Here is a 19591-nt window from a genome sequence, read left to right on the forward strand (position 1 = left end):
GGTTAAATGATGAAAAAAAAAAGGCGAAGACTTTCTCTGCTAAGACAATTCTAAAAACACAAAATGTCTTCAAGAAACCTACAATGACAGACATGTGATCAGCGGAGTTCTCTAGAGGTGGGGAGAAGCCACGCGTCTGCTGGTATCTCACCAAAAGGGTTTATCTGCCCTAGCAAGACCTGGAAGGGAACTCAGGTGTCTGTGTTCTAAGCAGGCATGCACAGCTGCTCCGTTCCCTGCAAGAGGGAGTACTTGCCAGATACTGGCAGGAGCCGCTAAACAAAGCTAATTTCTCCTGCCAAAGGATGTGGAATTTACAAAGAGCCAAGGACAGCATAAATCTACTAGTGAATATATTTGTTGTAGACTGGGCTTGGGAAAAGACAAAAAAGTCAATGTGATAAGGCAGGAATTCTTCATCAATTTAAATGGTGGCTTAATGTAGTTAAATATTCCAAAACACGGAGCTATTTTAAAGATTGGTGTGAATTTCAAAGCCAAGACTGAATACACACAAACCACCTAAGTAAACAATCAATAATTAGGAATATTAGAGTTAAAAAAGATGATGCTTTTGTTTACATATGCTTACCTCAAATACTGAAAGGTCTTTCCTTCGGTAAATTTCATTTGCAGGAGGATGAAACCATCCACACTTTTTGGAGTGTCTTAGCAAAATATTTTTACTCTTCATATATTTAAGACAGAATTCACACAGGTAGAGCTTTGGTAATCTGTTAAAGTTAAAAAATAATCAAAGAATCTATCAGGATGATTATACTGTTCAAGGGAGAAAAGCTAAACATCAGTTTTCTCTAAGACATCAAATGACTATAAACCTTTTAAAGCCATTTCAGAAACAGGAGAGGAGCTGGATGTGGTGGTAGACACCATTAACAGTTAACAGCAGCAGTGGGAAGTCAGAGGCGGAAGGAGATCTCTATGAGCTTGAGGTCAGCCTGAGCTACGCAGTAAGACTCTAAAGAAAAAAAGGAGGCGGTGGGGGAATCCAACAATAAAGAAATATAAAAATCTTAGAAACATATTTAACAAAATATGTAATGTGTTCTAAATACTTTGCCATTCCTATGGAAAGAAGAATTTTTTAATACCCGCAGCCAACACCCTAAAAAATAAAATAAAATAAAATAAAATCAGTAATTTGGAATGCCATCCTTCAGGGTGACCAAGGATATTTTTGAAATATAGATTTAAAGTCCTATATCTACTAGTGTTAATGTACAGTGTTGTATCAATAACAATATATTTTTTTCTTTTCAAGACAGGGTTTCTCTGTGTAACAGCCTTATCTGTCCTGGAACTAGCTCTTATAGACCACACTGGCCTCGAACTCACAGAGATCCGCCTGTCTCTGCCTCCCGAGTGCTGGGATTAAAGGCGTGTGCTACCACTGCCTGGCTTTATAACAATTTTTTATTTATAAAGTAAGCTTACTATTTTTAAACTCATCTGGATACCTATGAGGCAGAGGTCCTAAAATGTGGCTTTTGGATGAGAAAGCTGAAGTTTATCACATGTGTGTGTAGGAGTATACACACATATGTATAATATAATTGATCACATATGGTCTAAAGTAGTCAATGCAGGGCTGACAGTCGAAAGATCACATTTGTTTTCTAGCAATTCCACTGTTGTTTTAATGTTTAAGTTAGAAAGTGTTGTGGGTTTTATTTTTTTTGTCCGTGCAGTATTATATCTTTAACCTGGTTATCTGCACTCAATGATGTAGCAATTACAAACCACACATTTTTTAAAGATTTATTTATTTATATATTTATTTATATATACAGTGTTCTCTCTGCATGTATGCCTGAATGCCAGAAGAGGGCACCAGATCTCACTATAGGTGATTGTGAGTCACAGTGTAATTGCTGGGAATTGAACTCAGGTCCTTTGGAAGACCAGTCAGTGCTCTTTAACCTCTGTGCCATCTCTCCAGCCCAATCCATGCATTCTTTAACCTTCTGAAACTAACGGCACTATTTAAACAGCAACAAAGGGAGTGCGCTCACTCACATATTATAGACATTTACTTCAGTGACCTGGCCATTAAATCTTTCCAGATAAAAGCAAATGAAGAGCGCTTCTAAGTCAGGCCACTTTAAGTTATATGCACATATTATGCAGATATGTAAATTATGCATACACACATTTGGGTTCATATGTGGTATCAAGTGGCTCATGACAATATATATGCATTAGGTGGACAAAGTTCTCACTCTGTAGATTCTCTACTGACCTTGCCATCACTTCATTAAATCTCAGCTGAGCTGCATTTCCACTGAGAATTATGACTTTCTTTTTCTAAGATTTATTTATGTATACAGTGTTCAGCCTGCATGTATGTCTGCAGGCCAGACAGAAGGCACCAGATCTCATTACAGATGGTTGTGAGCCACCATGTGGTTGCTGGGAATTGAACTCAAGACCTGTGGGAGAGCAACCAGTGCTCTTAACCATCTCTCCAGCCCTGAAACAATTTTTTTTTGATGTTTTTTGAGACAAGGTTTCTCTGTAGCTTTGGAGCCTGTCCAGGCTAGCCTTGAACTCACAAAGATCCGTCTGCCTCTGCCTCCCGAGGGCTGGAATTAAAGGCCTGCACCACTACTGCCCAGATTTTCTTTTTTATTAAACTATTTTTTTGAGACATAATTTCACTTGGTAATCTAGGCTGGTGAGGGTGAAAAACTGAGATTCTACTAATGCCATGTACCTTGATGTGGGTAAAAAAAAAAAGAAATGTTGGGTAATATGGTCACAAAGACATTCTTAGTTAATCTTAGGTCAAGAAAAATGAGAAAGTCTGATGGAATTATTTTCTCTCTCTCTCTCTCTCTCTCTCTCTCTCTCTCTCTTTTAAATAAAATGGTCAAAAATGGCTTTAAATGATTTGAGGAAGGGTCTCCTAAAGCTATCTGCCACCCACTACTTCCTCCTATTTTTTTATTATACTAAATTTCTGAGGAAAAAAACCTTGAAAATAAAATATGAGAAATTAGAAATAAAATTTACATCCGTAACTAGAAGAAAGCAAGTGGAGAAGGAAGTCTAAGAAGTGTATTAAAATGGCCACTAGTTTTTCCTGATTTGGTTTCATAAACAGAACAAATGACAGCATTTGTCCTAAAACCAAACATGGAGAGCATGGCCTACAAATTCAAAGAGAAATTTATAACAGCTGTGGCTCCTAATGGTGAAGGAATATGCACAAATAGTACAAAAACAAGTCAGCAAAAGTAAGCACATGGCAAACACTTTTAACTGACTACCAAAATTAATGTTTGTTATATTTATTAATTTTTAGAGACAAGGCCAAAGATGACCTTCATCTTCTGATCTTCCTTTCTGCACCTCCCAAGTGCTGGAGTTAAAGGGGTGCACCCCACACTCTGTTTTATGTGGGACTAGGTGATAGAACCCGGGCCTCATGCATACTAGGCAAGCAATCTACCCACTGAGGGACATCCTCAGTTCTTAAGTTTCTCTCAAAATCATCTCCCTGCTTTAGAATCCAGAGTCTTCCTTCGTTTTACTTGGCCTCCAGGCTTGGTCCGTACCTTGCATATTCCTGTGGGTAAGGCGAGGAGTACCAGGTTTGGATTTCATATGTTCCAAACTCTATTACTGAAGGGTACCGACCACAGTCTTCCACTCCACTTTCATACTCTATTTTCTGATAAACAACAACAACAACAACAACAACAAATCATCGTAAAATACAGGTACCAAGAAGAGAGTGTATTTCATTTACATTATTTTTTCTTTTTCATTTGAGGCTACCCAATCGTATCATAGATCTTCATTATTAATTAATTAAATAGGCATGCAAAATAATACCCGTAACAGACATGCCAAAGACAGGTAATAAATATGATGCAAGTATATCCCCAAATCTATACACCTGGGTATAACAACTGACTGCAATGCATTCAAACCTACATTACAAGATGGCGCAGCTACCACTACAGATATTCGCAGTTCCCTGCTCCTATAGGAAGTACCTGTGAGTTCTCGTCTATGCCATGTGAAGTGCTGTATGCCTGTTATTTCCCCTCTTTCCGTGAAGTAAGCTAGACAAGCCTGCACAGTCACTACTGTGGTAACTCAGTGTCTAGCGAAGCACCTGACATACGAAAAGAAGTATTTCTTGAACAAAAATGCCCTAGTTTTGGGGCTGGTGAGATGGCATAGCAGGTAAGGCATTTGCTGCCAGGACTGAAAAGCTGAATCTGATTTCTGGAACCCACATGAAGGGAGAAAGAGAATTCATTCCTGTAAACTGTCCTCTGACCTCTACACCCGCACCACCGGGACGGGTATGTGCCTCCCCCACAAAGAGATTAATGTAATTTTAAAAACAAGCATTTTCATGTTGTAAAGAAAGGGCTTTAGAGTAAGCACTGTCTTTCAGGTAGTGACTACTGTCCCTTACCTTTATGTAGGAATGCACCCACCCCATAGACAAAGAACAGTAACAAAGAGGGAGACTGCCATTTGTTTTAGCTGAAGAAGAACAAACACAAAGGTCTGTCAAGGGCAAGACAGGAATAAAAATATGTACTTGTTCTTCAGATCAAAACTAAAAGTCTTTAGGCTGACAGGATGCGGCTAAAAACAAGCTAGAAGCCCACTGTGGGCAGCATGATCTCCTCAAAGGGAAGAGGCAGGGTAGAGACCCACCAATAATGGCCACACGTGACTGTCTACTGACAGTAAAAAAAAAAATCGCAATTACTTGTAAATATGTCTTTGAGCAGTCTATAGCCCTACTTCTCCATGTCGCCTGATAGCAACCGAAGTCAAGCCGAAGAGGAACCATTCAGAGAAATTACTAGACAGTAAAAATAAAGATGACTTCGAATGATCATAAAACACAACATTTCACTCATCAATGCCAAAAAGTTAAAAACTGGCACATTTTCATATGGCTGGCCACTTGCGTCAGAAGTACCGGTGAATCAGAAGCAAAGTGCTTTTTGGTTACCTATTGAAATTGTTATTTTACAGCGTGAGCAAAAAAATCATCAAAAATTATTAGAAACTTTTAAAAAGCTACATCTTATTCTTTATTTTGTGTTTGAGTGTGTGTGAGTGTGCACGTGTATGCTGTGTTTCTGTGGAGGACAGAGAGGACAACTTTTGGTAGCGGGCTCTCTCTCCCACCACAGGTTTGGGGATTGAATTCAAGTTGCCAGGCTTGCAGAGCCAAGTGCTTTTGCCCACTGAGTCATCTTTTTGGTTATTGTTATTATTTTTGAGATTGTGTCTCTCTATGTAATCCTAGTTGTCCTGGAACTTGTTTTGTAAACCAGGCTGGCATAGAACTCACAGAGATCTGTCTGCTTCTGCCTTCCAAATGCTGGGATTAAAGGCATATGCTACCATGCCCAGCTAATTATTATTATATCTGTATAACTAGTACTACTCTGGTCTACTTTGTGAGAACAGTTGAGTCTTTTTCCTATTCTGAAAGAATGGATAATTCTATAGTAAAAACGACAGACATAAACATTAAAGAACCACAAAGGATATTGAGGGGATACTCTACAGCCTCAAAGTAATGGCTAGAAGCTTTACAACCCTGGTTACTGCTCCGTGTGATCTAGGCCTTACCTCCCAAGACAGTTCCTGGGCCTGCTTAAAAACGTCCAGATCCTCTTCAGTCACAACATCCTTGTTTCCGATCACATTTACATCTGTACTTTCTTGTTTGATGCTTATTTTAAGTTCAGTATCTGTCATTTAAAACCAGCAGAAAGTGTATTCACTGGTTTGAAGCATGGGTGACTAGCGCACATTACCAAAATGGTACCCAATAAGCAGAGACCAGGGATCTCTTTCCACTGAGCGGAATAATCTTGTACAGTTAAGTATGCTCACAGATCCAACAGTAATTCTTTCCCTACTACAACTAAATTTTCAATTGTACATATATCACTGCCATCTTTTTATAACAAATACAAGGGAAAGTAAGAACAGTAAAAAGCAAAACATATTTTTCAACCAAGATTATAAGTTATGTCTAGTTATAGCATTCCCGTCATTAGTTTTGAGTCCATAATATATACCAATTTTCCCAAACGACATCTTTTGGCTTTTTGTTGTATAAAGGATAACAAATGTAATGGGCCAACTTGTTCAATTTAATTTTGAAATTGGTTTCCTCCCTAAGGTGGATGGATACACACACAAACACACTCAACCCAATGCACACTTCACAGAAGCACAGATCAGGCTCTGTTGAGATGGAAGCAGGATGAACTTTGTCGTGAGAAAGCAATGGAGCAGAGAGAGAGGCAGAGCTAAACACCGGGCTGGAAGCACTGCCAGCACCCGCAAAGGTGGTACTGGCTACAGAGGCAGCACGGGAGAGAACATGTCAGAAGCACGACAGTGGCTATTCATGCGAACTACAAAGCCAGAAGCATCGCTAGGAAAGCATCTGGGGGGAGGGGTGCCTAGTGCCACTACGAATGGAAATAAATAATAGAAGGCTGGAGAGTATTAGTTGGAAGAACATTTTAGAGGTTTAGTCAGCATTAGAAAAAGGTCAAAGTCTCACTGTATGTGTGTGAAAGTGAAGAGGACAGAGAAACAGCTAGAGCCTATGTCATGGACAGGAGTTGATTTCTTGGTTCTCTTGGGGTTGGGGGAAGGGCGGGGCGCAGGTTTGGCTGGAGCTTCCACCTTTTGCTTACCATCATCCTGATCAGGGTTAATCCTTCCGTCTGCCAAGTTCCCCTTCCCTGATGACGGGGTCCCCATCTGAGGGGTCACTTTATATTTTAATCTGCCTAGCATCCTGTGCTTTTTAAGAAAAGTTGTTCGCTTGAAGTAAGCAATGGCTTTAAAAATATGTCCTCTAGTCATCCCCCAGCTAGAGGAGGAGCAAGAAAGAAACCTGCTCCTAACGTCTCTTTTTCCAAAGAAATGGGCTTTAGCTTTTGCCGTGGAAGAGAATTCAGTTTTACGACGCATGCGTTTGGGTGCTGTATAACTCGGGTGTCCCTTTTGTCGAGACTGACCCTGAGTGGTATAGATATGAGAAAGTCCGTCAAAGAGAGCCTTCAGCTGGCTGTTGTTAGTGACACCGCTGAAGGAGGGCTCACTGGACTGGCTGGAGAAACTCTGGGTAGAGGTAGAACTGGAAGTGCTGGACTTTTGTGAACTGGGGCTCTGACCAGAGATGGGGGTTGGGGGTGGAAGTGAAGAAGGTGGAGGTTTTAACTGTTGTGTGGTACCTGTAGCCAACACATGAGAAGTGCATGACTGTTTCTGAGAGACCTTTCTCCTTGGACGATAGTGCTTTGAAAAGTCTATTATTTCACCTCGTGATCTGCGACCATCAGGTGATGGTGTAAAAAACTTAGTAAGGCCATCAATGAGCCCTTTGGTTTTCTTGTTAACTTTAAGTGTAGAGGCAGAAATGTAGGTGGAGGTGGTGGTGATTTTGGTGGTGGCACCAGGCCGAGTGGGGTCTGGAACAGCCAATCTGCTGCTTGAGTCCTTCCCAGACGCAGCATGACCAGATGGAGGTGTGGTACAGACTTTAGTCTTTTGACCCCTACCAGGTGACCCCCTTCCTGTGAATGCATTCATGGATCCTTCATCACTGGTTACAGACCTAGGCAAAAATTTAGAGAATAGTATCAGCAATTAAATAATAGAATATAAAGGTATCTAATAACAAATCTATAGAAACTAGATGCATAGTCAATGTACTTCAACTTAAAATTAACTGCAACCTTAAGAATGGGTTTTTTGTGTGTGCCACCACCTATGTGTTTCCTGGCTGGAAAAGATAACAGAGCCTACTTCATGTAATAATTTCCCAGGGCCCACTCAACAGGTACTGGGAGAATCCATGTGGACCCCAGCATAGTACACGGAAGAAAAATTTTTGTAGATACTAAAAAAACACCCAATGCTTTCATTATAATTAGACAAAAATAAGTCATCCCCGGTGTTGTTACAAGTAATTATGATTTCCTGGAATGTCCTTGAAGAAGTCTTAGAGAAAGTAGGTCAGATGTGTGATGCACAGTAAAAGAATATCCTTATTTATAGTTAGAAGCAATTTTTCACTTAGCCTGGAAACTTACAGAAGTACAATTTGGGTGTGTTTATAAATTTGTACTAAAAAGTAAAAATAAAGGTATCCTCTTCTAGCAGATTATGCTTAGGATGATAAAACAGCCAATAATACTCTCCTAGGAGAGAAGACAATCACAGCATAAAATAGTGCTGAAAAAAGGACAATCGCAAAAAAGAAAAGGATAAAATAACTGAAGAAACGATTAAAGAGAAGCCGCAGCCGGTCAGACATGACATGGGGTCTGGTGCAGAAGCAGCACGTTCACCATGGTCGTTATCAGACACTTGGCGTCAAGACCTCTGCCTCCAACTTTGACTGACATTCGCTTTGTGTGATGGTGGGTTCTGGCCACATTGCTGTAGGTCACTGCACAAACACAGCTGCCTACACGAAACGGCAGCTGACTGCCTGCACCTCAGGCCAAGACTTGGGAAGCTACCCATGTTGCAGGAGAAATTTTTACAATAGAAACATTTGCATATGATTATGACAATGCTGAGGCTCAACGTTATCAATTTAGCTGGAAGCTAATGGAGAAATGGAAGCCTGAAAATGGTATGATAACAAATTACCAGATACCTTAAATAATTACAAATAGAAAACATTTTGTGCCTGTCTTATACACAAAGATTTAATGAACCAATTTCTGTAAGGTTCATCTGAGGTGGTTCAATTGCCAGGATCTTTGCCTAGTGTAACTATTTTAGCCAAATCAGATGAACAAAGGAGATCTCTGGTGTCACTACAAGATAGAGTGAAGGCTAGTGACAGACAGCTTATCCAGGCTAAAATGTCTGCATTAAAATGCTGCATCTGGACTCGATCTAGAATAGACTGCCCAGAAAGGACAATACACTTATAAAGCATGTATAAGGAAATCTCCCTAGACTATCTTAAAAATTCTTGAGCTCTAAGGACAATTTTGGACAAACAAAAAGTTAGGATTGGTGCCAGGTGCAATTTTCAGCTCTGTCCTTTATTTAGAAAGCTTATACCCTAATTTGGATTTTATAATTGGACCCTGAGGATACGGTCCCATTTCAAGAACAATGCCTATGCAGGACAAATGAAAAAAAAATGTAATTTCTACTTTAAATGATACTAAAAGATTTTATTCATAAGTACTTTATATTTTTGTTTCTAGAAATTAACAACAAAAAATCCACTTAAAAATGTCTACCTTACCAGTTAAAGGGCTTTCATCAAATTTCATACAAAACTCTAGAAAGGAGCCTGCACTTCCTATTTTTCCTTTGGTAGATGAAAGCGCAGGAGCGCTTCTGAGAGCACATAATACAGTGCACTACCTCAGGTGGAAGAAGGGAAAAAAGAATATCTGGAGTGTTAGCTCAGGGCGGGCAGGGTACTTACTCATCACAAAGCACAGGGCCTTTCCTTCAGCCCCCAACACAGCCCTGGCTGTCCTGGAACTCACTCTGTAGACCAGGCTGGCCTCAAACAGATATCCACCTGTCTCTGCCTCCTGTGTTGGGATTAAAGAGGTGCGCCACTACGCTCAGCCCTGTATATGTATGTGTTTCTTAATACTATAGGTAGTCAATCTATATGTGTTAAAAACACATTCACTTCTCTTAATCTTTTTTCAGCTAGGCTTTAATGCAATTATACAACAAAACGAAATCGGAAATGGAGTTTCATAGTAGACCCATGGTTTATTGCAAAACATTTTATCTGTATTTCTGCACACATCTGCACCTGCCAAATGGACCTGGACAGTGTTTATAGGTTTCTCAGAAGCTACAATGTTGGAAAAGAAATCTTAAAAAGTGGTAATATTATATTGGCATCAGAAGGGATTGTTATTTATCTGTTATTGTCTGTTTTAAAAAGCCCCTGTGAAGTATTTATAACATTAAGCTGTTTTAATGCTCAACCAATAAAAAGGCTGAGGAAGTTAGCAGTTCTTAAAACACGTTCATTTTGCTGCTTGAAATATGTCACTCGGTATCATAGGTACTGCCAAGATAAGACCCCAAAATACCAACTGTAATTAAAAATGTTATTTTGGGGGGAAAATCCCACAGTTTATGCAAAAGAAAAATATTCCTCATTGAGTTTAGAAAAATTATGCTAAAAAATTTAACAAAATCCGAGTGGATTACAATTACCTACATTTTTTAAAGCACAACATATAAGATTTCTTTTAATAAGATCTCAACCTACAACAATCGTTGCTTTAATTTATTTTTCGGTCGTCCAATGGGTTTTGCATATCGTCGTTTTATTTGTGCAGCTTTCTCATGGAGTAGTTTTCTTCCCTTTTTCTTTGGTCTGCAGACTTGGCAAATCCACATCCCTGAATTAATATATATATGAAAAGAAATTTTAATGTTTTACTTAAGGAGAAGGTATTAAATATAAATCTGTAGTTGTAGTAATCTGACCAAAGGTGCTGGATGCAGAACTTTCTCTAGGAAAGTCACTCTCTGTTGTTCTCTTCAGGAAGCCATTGCTAAAGGTCAAAGGCTCCATCAAGGTGGTGAGAGCAGTGGCTGGCCCTACCTGTTCCCCTCACACCACCCCATAGTCATCCCTGGAAACGTGTGTGTGTGTGTGTGTGTGTGTGTGTGGTGTGTGTGCGTGTGTGTGGGAGTATATGCCATATGTACATGTCTAAGAAGGCCAGAGAAGCACTGGATCCCTGGAACTAGAACTATAGGCAGTTGTGAGCTGCCTGGTCCTCTGGAAAGGCAGCAAGCTTCTTAACTATGGAGTCATCTCTCTAGCCCAAATCAGAAACTATTAATCTTTTATCCCTTTCTTATCACTTGGGAAGAAAAATTTTCAAATCAATTGGACTTCTCAACTTCTATAGGGAAAAAAAAAGTTTGGTTTGTTTTAATCAATTATTTTTAGAAACACTGAAAATGATGATGAGTTTAAACACTTTAGAAAATAAAGCTTAACAATTTTAAGTACTCTGGCATGACAATTATTGAAATTATGTCTGGCATATGAAAATTGGTCAATTAAAAAACATAAGATGTGACTACACAAATTACTATATAAAAAAGTCCCAATTCAAATCACTGGGGAAACGAGGAAAGGATTTAATAAACTTCCGGGAAGGAGCCAACCATTTCCCAGACTTCAGGAGAAAGTTTTACTCCTCTCCCTTCCCCTCTTCATTAGATAAGGTCTCAAGTAACCCAAGCTGATCTTGAACTCTAGATCCTCCTACCTCAGTCTTTCAAGTGCTGGGATAACAGGTGTGAGCCACCATAAGCAGTTACAAAAAGGTTTGTGCATTAACAACAACAACAACAAAAAAATTAAAAAAAAAAGCTTTAAAATTTTTTTATTTTTTATTTTTTTTAAAAAAATGACCCAATGCACACACAGGGTGTGGGGAAGAAGAGAACCATAAAACTTAGGCAAAGAATGTTATGAGGAAAAACAAAATGCTGCCAATATCAGGAATCTAAATCATATTAATATTTATATAAAACTGAAGTTGTAAGTACTTGAGCCTCAACAGAAAAAAGTGATTAAAGTATAAAACGGGTACTTCATAAATGATGATATAGTCAATAATCAAACACAAAAGTTGTGTCTCTTCAATAAAAAGGGAAAAACTATCACAATTTTCCTTACTATCAAATTGATTTAAAATATTAAATAAGATTAGTTTTATCAAATCTAAAATAGTATTTGTCATAAGATGAAAATTATTTTAAAGATGCTGAGACGTAAAACAGCGTCTCCAAACCTCACTGACTGCACTGGTGTTCAGTGTCGTGACTGTGATGCTTCACACACTGGCGGTCAGTGTGAGACCCGACAACCTTTCAGGTTGTGGCCTCTAATTAGACACCTTCTCTCTACGAATTTATCTACAGGAGTAAGGGGAGCACTTGCAACATTTGAAGTATCTACCATAGAGAATTGGTTAATTAAATCAATTATGGTTCATTTATACATGAGGCTGCAGAAGCAAGCACCCTCAGGAAGCGCCTTGACGGCAGATGACTAAAGCAAATTAGAGCACGTGACAACAGGGAGTAGGGAGAGGGTGGCGGATCAAAGCATGCATGTCCCACAGAGACAATTCAGGATCTAATGCTTAAAAAGATCGTGCCAACAAAGCTTCTTTATGGCCCGCAAGCAGGTTTGGAACCCCTGCCCTACACTATGATGCTCAACATGACTCTGGAAATCATGTTTAGGAGAGCAAGCGATGACATGAGAATGCTGACAATCTATTATCGAGAAGGGGAAATCTCAAAAAGTTACATATGTGCAGAACGCTCCTTTGTAAAGGGAGTGTAGAGGCAGGGGAATGTACGGCAATTTTTATTCTCTGTTTCTCTTGTGTTTGTATTTTCTATACCTTCCACATGTCAATGTATAGTATAATAAAAAGGCAAGGCCATTTAAAACGCTGAACATACTGCAACTGTGAGGAGGGCAGGGAAAGGCTGCGCATGGCTGACTGACACAAATAAACAGAAGAAAACTTCATGCTACACCAAATACAGAGAATTCAGATGCTCACGCTTTTAAACATCAACCAATAGCTGGAACCTGGTGATGACTTCTGGCTGAAGGACGCTGAAGTCATCACTGTCATCATGAATTCCTTTACTGGCTAATACAGATAATGCTATAAACACTAACTAGGCAAGAGTCTTTTTCCTCCATAGCTCTGCATTAGAGTCATACATGTCACCCAAACCAAATGACTTTATAATACTCTTCTATTCACAACCTACAAAAACACATGGGTAGGAAGGGGGAACTCCCAGACATCAAAATAAGGCTAACAAGTAAGTAATGAACTATTTTGTTTGCTTGCTTTACAGCGCAGGGCAGTGAATGGGGCCTCACACATGCTAGGCAAGTACTGTACCACTAAGTTCCATTCCCAGCCCTACAGTTTTAAGATGGTTTAAAAGTTCACCTTTTGGCATTCTGGAAAGTGGTGGGTCACAGCACTCCATATGGAATCCTCTATCACAGGAATCACAAAAAAGCATATTATCCTGTAATATAACATATTAGAGACTAATTGAGACTGAGACCAACTGAAGAACACCAACACCCTCAAGTCACCAGGTTAACAGTCAAATGGAGCGACAACTTCCCAGGTGTGGTGTGCCATCACCGTGGTTTGAACATTCTGTCGGAGGAAAGCCTGGGCACTGGGGTTGCTTCCCTGGTGCTGGGGTGTGAGAAGGATACTCACTGCATTTTTGCCCTGGACCCGACATGCGCTGCATGTCTTGCACTCGATGCACTGCCATCTCAAGGCCTTCACATTTGCGGTTAATTCGGGACAAAATTTCAAACAGGATGGGTGTCCTGCAATAAAAAGCAATTGCTCAATGTCAATAGTGTCTTAGTATTTTTGTTTTAAAAAAAGTTTTTTTTTTTTAACTTTACAAAAGTTATTTTTATTTTTAAAAATCTCCTTTATTCAATGGCTGGCTGGTGCCAACCAGTGAGCCTTAGGAACTTGAAAACAAAATAGGTTGGAGACTCAGAGCTGTGAGACTTCCTCTCTCTCTTTTGTCTTTGTCCCCTTTCTCTACATGTATGGAACGATTGTGTTAATACTTTCCCAGAGATAAACCTGGAAATGCACCCCGATCTTACAGACTTGAAGACAGTTTGTATCTGTTGTTAGTGTTCTTGCCCCGCCGTCTTCACCAACCATCATGTGCCCACAGCTCTTGAATGTGCTACACTGTACCCTCTTTCAACAACTGCTCTCTGTGGGATGAAATCATAAGAGAAAAAACGACGGCTAAACAGAAAAGCCAGCTGAGCAGAGTGTGGTGGTGCACGCCTGGGATAGCGTGTTCAGGTGTCCGGCTTGCACGAGATCCTGTCCTAACAAAGACCTGGGGCTGTTTGATAACTAATTTACTCAAACAGCACACAGAGAACGCCTATGACCGGGATGGACCCCAAGAACATCCTGAAAGTCAGGGAACAAGCATGGAATTTATGAGCTGAAGAAGACAGATTCAGACAAGAGTGGGTTGGGAAGTCACCCTCAGAAGGCTTCCTCATTCTTCTAGAGCATTCTGCTTCTCCACACAACTCCGGGACTTTTTACCCAGCAATGTTCAACTAGGCCAGTGTGCAGAAAGCCCCAGAGGGAGGAGACCAGGTTCCACGAGTGAGAGAGGGAGGGTGAGCCAAGGTACTGGAAGGCGACTCCACTGCAAAACGAATTATCACACAACCCCAAGGAGGTCTCTAAACTTGATTATTCGTTCTTTTTTAAAAATCTGGTCTTTAAATAGTTAGAACATTAGTAAATCCCATGCGAGAGAACTTATAACCAAGCTGCAAAAGGAAATCTGAGGGGTAATAAAAAAGCAGATTCTGTAATTTCCAAACTGTTTTATAATTTCCTGACTTTGGCAGCTTCATTGTTTAAATATGTATTTTGGGTTCCTGCCAAAAAGGTTCTCTTCCCTAAAGCTTAACAGGTGCTTTCATAAAATTCCACTCACCAGGAGGTTTAGCTTTTTGAAGTAAAAACATTCAATATCAATCATCAATACCATTAATAAAAGTTCACAATTCCCTACTCTTAAAAAAAAAATCAAAACATCTGTATCTAAGATGTTGAAAAAAATCAAGTGGTGCCAAATGATCGCAACCCTAGGCTGGGAGAGACACCCAGGCAAACATATTTAACCTCTGACATGGTCTTCCCCAAGGGCTCCTCAGTCAGATGAACAGAAGAAGAAGGTTTAATGTTTAAAAATGGCATTGAGCGCCTTTCCTTGCTCAGAACCAGCAAACAGGCACAGCTCACTCATTGCCCTTGAGTATGCTCAGAACGGAGAGGCGGGAGGCCATTCTGATCACATCACCCCCTCCTTTCAAGGGACAAAAAAACTCAACTTTTAAAGAACAGCAATTTAAATTCCACCCTTAAAATGGATCCTATCAGCTTAAAAATATACCATTTACTCCTTCCCCCCTTTTATTACTTCCTGTAAGTCATATATCACTGGAACATATGACCTTAATTTCGTGCACTGGATTTTTCTCTACATTAGAATCTCCTTTTGTGCTTTGTAGCTTAGTCTTCAGTAACTAAGGTAATTCATATCATATTACAGCTTACTATTTATTCCTATAGATATCCTACAATGCAGACTTTTAATAATTTTGCATTTTCAAAATTAATAGCCATTTTTAATCAAAAGCATAGAACATTTTTCCTTTTAATGCTTTCTTCCACTTTAAGCAATGGTATCTCAAACTACTACTATTTAAGCTATCCTATCAAATTCCAAAGTCTTCAACCCATCTTTCTTTTAGGAAGCAATCTTTATTTAGCTTAAGAGAATTGATTATAGATCCTTCCAACCCTATGTTTCTATGATTCTGTAAAAGACACTGAGCAATGAAGACACATTTTTGTTTTTCCTTTTTCATATTAACTTTAAAACGAAAGATTATAACTGAGTCTTAACGTATTGCTATATAATCTGTAGTAATGAGATGCCAGGAATCGATGCTATTGATAATGTAATCCCTTATTTCCTACTGAATCACTACACAAACACCGCCATTCTTCTAAAAATCCTCATTCTCTCTACTAAGAACTCATCTCTCTGAAAATGGTTTTACTAGTGTGGTTTGCCTTGTATCAGATTTTGAGAGCCATGTCAAGTCTTCATTCATTTATTCATTGTTATACAAGCACATAAGCATTCATAGTTCATAATAATTTTTTTCTAATAAAACTGAAGGAAAATGGTTTAAAATTAGGAGCCACAAACACAGAGGAAATATTTGAGAAGAAAAACCATGTATAGCAAATACAATAACGGTGTTAAAAGATGTCTATACCCCAATTCTCGTGCCATGGAGAGAAGAATGCAACTCTACAAGCATTGGAACGACTAAGAAACAGATTTCATGAGTTGAAAAGGAGAGGTGTTGGGGACATTCAACAATTTTCACTTGCCACATCGGGCTCTAAAGATGGAGGAAGGAAAGCCAGAAACCATACTAGGGTTGGCCTCTGGCATCTGGGAAGGAATTCACCTGCCAGCAAGGCAAGGGATTACCAAACAAGTAACTAAATGCTATTACAACCCATGAACTAGGGCATGGACCTTTGTTTCTAGAAAGCAGCCAACAATTCTGACATCTTGACTATGAGTCCTACAAAGGGGTTTTGTCCTATAGCTGTAAAATATTAAATAAGCTGTTTCAAACCACTAAATCTGTGGTAATCTGTTATAGCATCAATAAGTAAGTAAGTAAATAGCTGGGGGTGTAGAACCATAAAAGAACATCTACCTAGCATGCATGAAGCTCTGGATTCAATGAAGGTGGGAGAGAAGGAGGGAAAAAGAGAGGAAGGAAAAAAGATAATAAATAATCAAGATATCAGGTTCCTCAGAGTGGTTATTGAGCCATCAGTGTGTGTGTGTGTGTGTGTGTGTGTCCTTCCTTTAACTGACATTTAACAAAGCATTAGAAACAGAAGGAAGAAGGTGGAAATGAGTCCAATCGGTTCAGGTCATGTTACGTAGTAGAAAGACAAGCATTATTATACTCCAAAGCAGAGACAAGGGAACCGCAAGTTCAAAACCAGCCTAGGATACACAGCAAAACCTTACTTAAAATAACCAAAGTCAGAAATGTAGCTTGGTGGGACAATGCTTAGCAACCATGCTTAAGGCCTTGACTTTGGTCCTCAGCACCACAGATGAAGGGATCACCACAAATACTAACAATGAATTTTAGGAAAGAAACACCTTCCTGCTCTTGGAGCAATGGGAATACAATGGGTACCCAGTCAGTTACAAAAAAGAAAGCATCTCACACATCAAACGATCACCAAAAACACTTTGATTCTATGTCCTAACCAAAATCTTGCATACTAACTAAATAAATCCACACTTCTCCAGACACACAGGTTTACTGCTATAATATGCCAAAGCTCATCTTGACCTAACTTCTCATCAATTATTCTACTGCAGCCTAAGTGACCTGTGTAGATTTTAAATCTCATCACAGAATTTTTCTGTCCACCAAAGTCTTAGAAAAAATATAAATTCTTTCATATAGGCCACAAAACCCTACCAAACTGACCTCTGTTAACCCAATCCCTTGTATTCTGCACTGATACTCATCGGACCTTCTCTCCCAAGTGCGTGGCGCTCTTCTCCACGCACCTCTGTGCACGCTGCCCGCTCTCAGCCTGCCCTCCTCTGATCCTGTCTACTCCTACTCCCACTCCTGTTTAGGAGGCACTTCTCTTTTCTCCCAGTGACTTCTTGGATTATCTAGGAGTCACACTGTATATTTGTTCTTGACATTATCACCAGGTAGGTTTCTGATCAGCCTCACCTCAGGTCCAAAGTAATGGAGCCAGATGACTATGGACTAAAACCTCCCAAACTATGATCCAAAATAAACTCTCTGATTCTTAAATTTCTCTTCCTCCCTCCCTCCTTCCCTTCATTTCTTTGATATTTTTTTTCCAAGTCAGGGTTCCTCTATGTCACAGTCCTGGCTGTCCTGAAACTCACTTTGTAGACCAGAATGGCCTCGAACTCACTGAGATCTGCCTGCCACTGCCTCCCAAATGCTGGGATTAAAGGCGTGCACTACTACTGCCCAGCAGACTCCAAAGCTGCTTATTCAGGTTGTTTGGTGACAGAAAGAAAATGTTACAGCATGCATCCAACAAACAAGGTTTCTGCTTCTTGCCTAACACTGTGGATAACTCACAACTGCAATGGCTTCTGGAGGATAGGGGTCCCTTTTTTCCTACTGACTCCTCCTTGGAGGTGAGGCTCTCATTCCTCTTCTATGTATTCCTTTTGGAATTCCTTCTGGTTAAAACTCTCCTTTCCAACCCAGTGATCCAATCTGTCTCTAGTAAGGGAGAAACTAAATGAATAACAAACTGCTCCCTGAGGCATTTCTATATAATACCCTGAAGAAACCAGTATTGGAGTAAAATAAGCCTGGAGAGCCAAAGACTGCACCTTCTTAGCGCCCCCAGCACTGTTTTTCAGGACTGACACTGAGTAAGTAAGGAGGAACTAACTCACGGTGGGCACCAGGGCTCCTGAGTGGGCTGGTGTTCCAGCTCCTGCTCTGCAGAGGCTCTCTCCCTCTCCAGCTGCGCTACAGCAGCCTCTCTTCTGCCTCCTGTTTCAATGAGCTTCCACTTAGTGTGATGCTGTAATTCTGAACTGTACACTTATCTTAGATTTGCTAATTTGAAAACACATATGCACACAACTCATCTGTAAGTAAGATTTAACCACCCGGCAATCTGAGCAGCAGACACAAAATTTCATTTGGTATAATATCTAATACTTATGTGAAGCTAATTAAAGATAATTTGGCCTTAATGAGGCAAGGAGAATATAACAGTGTTAATTTCAAAGTAGGCTGATCCATGAAAGTCAAGTAAAAGCACTCCCCAGCCTCAGCATTTCCTCAGATTTGAGGAATGTCTCACAGTTCCCAAATTCATGAGTGGCCAGGCTAATTCCCCTGATGTGTGTTACGCTGCTGCCCATCTTCGCATGACTATTTTACCACCCTCATGGCAGCCTTGTTAATCTTTACATTGTACTGAAAAAGAAAACTACGGTTACAGCCATTAGGGAAAGAGAAACAAAGCCCAGGGCTGGGGACACCACATTTGGGACATCTCTATGCACCCCACCTCACATTTTTACTAATATGAACTTGAACATGTTTTTTTAAAAGGACTTATAGCAGGGAAAAAGATAGTTCTGACCATTTGTAATACAGTCATCTTAAAAATGGAGAAAAGTCCAATGAGCACACTTCATGGTGGAATCAGAAGGAAACAGTTACACACATGTCTATAAAAGCTCAGCACAGGGCAGTCGGCATCATACAAATGGTGCTTCAGAGAGCACCGAGCACATATGGGAAACACATTGAATAATCACCTTCCTTATGACTGCATCTGGACTTCCTTCCTCTGGTTTGAAACTGCTCATGGACATTTTTCTTTAACAAAAATATCTTATGTTCAGAATCCCTTTGATCCTACAAACAGTCTCAACTCCATCCTGTAACCGATAGGTCCTTGTGAGTATGAGAAAGCAGCCATCTCTACAAGACCAACTGGAGGACCAAGCATTGGCCCTACTGGGGCCACAGAACTGAACTGTGCTAGCGTGGCTCCCACCAGGACTGGGTCCTGCAGAAGCATGAAGGCCATCATCTTCTGTTTTCCTTATGAACACCAAGGTGTCGAAACATAGCTTAAAACTACAAGGACCTGCATACCACTAAAATATTAGCTGCATTTTATTTTGATGCTTCATTTTTAAGAGGAAAAAAGAACATAGGTAGCTTGTCTAATTGATAAGAGGAGGTACAAGTCTATACAGTATTTCACAACAGGGCTCTTTTTCCAGCCACTAAAAGAGTTGAATCCAAGCTGATACCTCACGGAAGAGTAAGTGAACTGCCACATAG

General features: G+C 39.9%; 1 protein-coding gene across 7 annotated transcripts in view; it reads right to left on the reverse strand.

Annotated features, from left to right (window-relative positions):
* Kat6b (lysine acetyltransferase 6B) overlaps nt 1-19591 on the reverse strand; it is a 183470-nt gene that overhangs the window by 41104 nt on the left and 122775 nt on the right. For 4 of the 7 annotated variants that reach the window (XM_057785948.1, XM_057785947.1, XM_057785946.1 and 1 more), the window contains exons 4-10: nt 13323-13438; nt 13038-13119; nt 10301-10433; nt 6720-7645; nt 5635-5756; nt 3579-3694; nt 593-734 (exon numbers count right to left, since the gene is read on the reverse strand). In XM_057785948.1, the coding sequence (XP_057641931.1) occupies nt 593-734; nt 3579-3694; nt 5635-5756; nt 6720-7645; nt 10301-10433; nt 13038-13119; nt 13323-13438 (1637 nt within the window). The remainder of the gene's footprint in view (nt 1-592; nt 735-3578; nt 3695-5634; nt 5757-6719; nt 7646-10300; nt 10434-13037; nt 13120-13322; nt 13439-19591) is intronic. The other 3 variants (XM_057785951.1, XM_057785950.1, XM_057785952.1) reach the window with 3 other exon arrangements.

The sequence above is a fragment of the Chionomys nivalis genome, chromosome 12 (assembly GCF_950005125.1).
Source record: "Chionomys nivalis chromosome 12, mChiNiv1.1, whole genome shotgun sequence".
Lineage (NCBI taxonomy): Eukaryota > Metazoa > Chordata > Mammalia > Rodentia > Cricetidae > Chionomys > Chionomys nivalis.